We start from the raw sequence: 4888 nt of genomic DNA on the forward strand, positions 1-4888 counted from the left end.
TAGCCTTTTGAGCAACCTCCTGCGCAAATTTTGAGTGCGGAGCCAGTGCTGATCTGCACCACATGTTGAGCGTTCCATCCGCGTTAGGAACACGAACAAAATCGGACACTACAAATGCTACGAGATAGGTGGACATGACGGGGGTCGTGTCAAAGTGTGTCCACATCATATTATCTTCGTCGTTCGATTGATCCCGTATCGGCATATTTGACACAGCTGTGTAGTTTCGACGATGTTTTATGGAGATGTTGAAGGTGGCTTTTAATGCCGGCTCGTCCCAACATGGGAACGCTCGTCGCGCCCAAGTTGGCTCGAAATGCGTTGCGGCCAACCACCTATCACATTTCAATGTAACACGCTTTCGATAACGGATAAATTCATCAGATACTGTTAAAACGAGCGAAATGTTTCGAGAACGTGTAAATGCGGTTTATAAATCATATTTGAACTATATACATTCCTTGCAATCTGGCCGCGACAAGTGTCACTCGATGCTTTCGAACGAAATTTTAGGGCAATAAATGCATATGATTTTTCAGAAATTTGATAACCGGATTTTATTGGAATGATTGGAATAAATTTAATTTGACATAATAGAATGTTTTTAAAAATTAATTTTTTGTTTACAACTTATAAAATTTATATTACATAGTTATATATATTTAGAAAAATATTTTAGATAACATTCTGTTCAAAAAATGCAAGAAAATGTATAATTATAAATTTAAATAAAAATGTAAAATATAATAACATATTTACAGAAAAAATGTTTAATTATATAAAAAAATAAACCATTTTTAAAATATTATATTCATGCAATTATAAATCTGAGGTCTAATACATGCTTTATATTAAATCTTATACGAATTTAAGATTTTGGCATCTTACGGTAATTCCAAAACTAACAAGAAGATTATAATAAGTGTTATTACGAATTACGAAGATAATACATAAAAAAATTTTGCAAATTAGAAACTTACTTCATCATTTTTTGTGCTTATAAATCTTTCTCTATGAATTAACAAAATTATTAGCATATAATAGATTGGTGTCTTTATAGAGAAAACCTTATTAGCGAGAAAAATGATGAGAAAGCAATGTGTAAGTTTTTAAATTGCACAATTTTTTATTTTTATATAATCTTCACAGGAAATGAACAATAAACAAAGAAACTTGATTTGAATAACAATTTAACATTTTCTAGGAGAGAAAGAATTGGTAGAGGGTCAGCTCAGTGTAGCACAGGTGGGATTTTACAATCAGGACAATGTCAAACCGATATTGGCTTTGGGAGTTCAAATGTTGAAAGAACATCGAGCCGATATGTGCTTATGTTTCCAATGTTGGAAAACCCCACCTAGGATGTTATAAAAAAAATATTTATAAAAAATGTAAAAGGAGGATGTGTAAAAGTCGTAGATTTTTGCCTTCAGCCGGTAAGTGAAATTTGCATGTTTTTTTAATAGTTTTAGGCTGCAGAATCACGTAATGCAATTAATGTTCCATAAACACGAAGGGAACATAGAACATATGTAAAATTTTAGAAGAATATAAACTGCACACACGCACACACGCACACATGGACACACGCTCACACGCACGCACACATGGCCATTTTAAAGAAATGCGATTTTACGACGTTCTAGAACGTTTTGAACACATTGGCATCGAAAACTAAAAAAAATTTGTACGAAAACAAAGTTTGTTCTATGAGAAAGCAAAATTGATAACTTTGAAACTTTAATATATAGTATATATACTCACACTTTATCTCCATTCTCATTGATGTACGATGTTCTGAAGAAACCATGCAAATCGTTGTTTAGAGTACCGACGAATTGTATATTTAAACTATAAATTCCAAGCGGTAATTCATCGTCAAAGTGAAGTGTTAAGATTTCTGTTTCATCGTCATAATTATGCGCGGTCGGTGCGTAGGTGACATTATCACTGCTGATCAATGACGTCGCCGTTTCATTTATCGCCAATTCCAATGCGTGCAAACTTAAGTCTCGCGTTGCACGACGGATGTCGATGATGATATGGGATATACCATCGAAGGTAAAATTATCCTCTTCAATATACGGTATCAATGCGATGTCGTAGTGCACCGGCACTACGTTGTCTGGTAAACGGTAATTGACTGTTGCGTTCAAGTCATTTTCTGAATCTCCGTCAACAGGGAGAGCCGTTACAGTGGTGAATATTAGGCCGACATTTACTAATACTTTCAGAAACCCCATACCAACCCTCATTTCAAATACCTGTATATGAACCGTACTTTATAAGAAAAGGAAGAGAGCATTTACAACGTATTCTAATATTTTTTCTTGTTTGTTTCCAATCTTCATATTTTAATGAATTGATTCTCGAGGAGAAGGTTTGTATAAATATCGTCGATATAAATTTTGTGCACCTTAACATAGTTTATGAATAATCAACATAGTTGCTAAATAAAGAGAAGCACACAGAAATACCTCAATGTTTCTAACGAAAACAGATGTATATAAAAAATTTTAAATAAAAAAATGATTTTTAATCTATGTCATTACTATTATCTCGAAATTTGTATGTTGTTTGAACTTGTCATTAATATTGTAAACTACTTATGATGCCCATGTAACCAACGGAGTTTAGTGAGACTATATGCCATGTTGTGATTTTCATTAAGAACGTAATTTTCGAGGTTAAAAGTAAAATTTTTTGCGCGTCAAAAATTTTAAATATTTTAACTAATATTTTTTCTCCGAATCTTGAGATAAATGATTTTGAAGAGTAATGCATGCTGAACCCGAATCCAGTAAATTTTTTTTTATTTTTGTTGATTTCTAATATTTCATGAGCGATCAAACTTAAAATCTGTGTCCGGGGTGAAGTCGTCACCAAGCCATATCATGGAGGCTTCGGGCGAAAATCAAAGTCAAAGAAGTAGCAGTGGTCGGATTTCGGCGAGGACTTGGATAATATGTGTTGTGTGTGCTCAGAGATGACAGAATAGAGCTGACGAGAAACAGTGCATTTTGTGCGAGCGTAGGGAACATATATAAGTGTGCGCGCTTTTCTTGTAATTATTTTCCGCCATCGCGTTTTTAATTAATGTTTCTATTTTTCTATTAAAAAATAATAAAATCTATCCTATCATTTTTCATGATCGGAATTATAAATTTTCATTTAAAATTCAGTCCGAGAATGGAGTGACGACTCCGCCCTGACAATTTTGACATTTCAATTTTAGCACCTTTGTCGTTTTTACTCTATACCAGTTGCACAAAGCGATGTAGACAAAAAATGACCTTATAAATTTTGTAGCCAAGGGTTTACTCTTTACAACGGTATACCACAATTTACTAAAATTATTTGTTTTGCTGTTAAAAATCGGCACCGAAAAAATAGTGACGACTTCGCCCCGGTCTCATCTACCTAAGATATGTTATAGTTTTGTTTATTTAATCTGATGGGTCTTGATAAACAATAAGATTTGTTTTTTTAGTTATATGTACTATATTACGGTATTAAATATGTTGTAAAAAATCTTGTGTTTAAAAACGCGAGTGTAGATAATATGTCACGGTTTTATATATATCAAGAATGTATATTTGAATCTAAATTCGTGATAATTATCGAGAGCCTGGCGAAATGTCAACGAGATAATTCTCGCGTTGCAATCAGTTTCTCATTGTTGTAATTATATACAATGAATATTACCTTTCTGTTCTATATTTTGCGCAGATATAATAGTCGAAATTAAGCCGCGAAACGTTGCAGCGGCTAGGTCTTACTACTCGATAGCAAAGCGTTTCTACTTATGAAGATAAATGGCTCCTGGACTTCAATTTATAACATTCAGTGAATACCTCGTATTGGGCATGACGATCGAATGTTGTATGACGTAACAGTCATCCATTATTATTTCAAACATGTCTAACGCATAAATAATTTACTATTTACATGATTGACCTATTATGAAACGATGAATTATGTCACACATTATAATTTTTAAATGCACGGAAGAATATAAAGTAATGTATAAATTAAGCGATCTTTAGCTTTATTACACGTAGTGAAAAAAAATTAAAGTTTTACACCAAAGTTTATTTAATATTAGGAAGATGTTAAGAAGCAGAAAAGTGCCCGGAATAAATCCGTCGGATTGTGAATATGTACCTGCCATGTAGTGAATTGCGTTTTGAAATATAGTACCAGGGATGGAAATGGTGTCCAGAGAGGTGTGTAATGTTGTTCCTTAGGGACCTATCCTGGGTACCCTGATCTGCGACATCACGTACAGCACATGATATCATTCGAATGTTCTGTACTCGTACTGTAAATATACGTACCGTATATAACATACTTAAAACATTTCTATAACATCTCTAGTAGGATATTATTTCTCATAAATTCTCAGGACGTACTTGTAATATTTCACAGTAGTACCTATATTATTTTTTGTAAATTCTCAGGACGTACTTGTAATATCTCACATTAGTACATTATTTTTCGTAAATTCTCGTATACTACTGAGAATATAGAGTGAGTCATTTTAATTGACGCAATCAAATATCTCGAAAAAATATGAAAGATATGGAAAAATGTTTTGGACAAAAGTTGTATGGGAAATTATACACAAAAACACCCCCCACTCGCCAATAATCTTGCTCCAATGCTCCGCGGTTGTCATGTTCACGCGGTTTCCGGACATTCAATGTAATCCGAGGTGACATCCGAAGGGGGGTTTTTTTAGTGAGTGCAATTTCTATCCCCAGCTACCGGGCCTGTAGTACGGGTTGAACCGTTTTTTCCTTCTTACGAGAAAAAAAACTAAAGATCTATAAATATATCTAAGCTCAAACCGTAAATAGCATTTATTTTAATTTGATTGTTTATCTGG

At 33.5% G+C, this 4888-nt stretch overlaps 1 protein-coding gene across 1 annotated transcript; it reads right to left on the bottom strand.

The window, feature by feature from the left end:
• Positions 1-4: 4 nt before the first annotated feature.
• LOC112454655 (puromycin-sensitive aminopeptidase-like protein) lies at positions 5-3820 on the bottom strand (the record flags this gene model as incomplete). The annotated part of the gene is made up of 3 exons (XM_025016156.1): positions 3706-3820; positions 1765-2264; positions 5-335 (listed from the first exon to the last, which is right to left on the bottom strand). Coding segments are annotated over exons 2-3 (822 nt in total), but the record flags the coding sequence as incomplete, so codon positions are not given.
• Positions 3821-4888: the final 1068 nt, after the last annotated feature.

Source organism: Temnothorax curvispinosus, unplaced genomic scaffold, assembly GCF_003070985.1.
Source record: "Temnothorax curvispinosus isolate PA1 unplaced genomic scaffold, ASM307098v1 QBEX01005227.1, whole genome shotgun sequence".
Lineage (NCBI taxonomy): Eukaryota > Metazoa > Arthropoda > Insecta > Hymenoptera > Formicidae > Temnothorax > Temnothorax curvispinosus.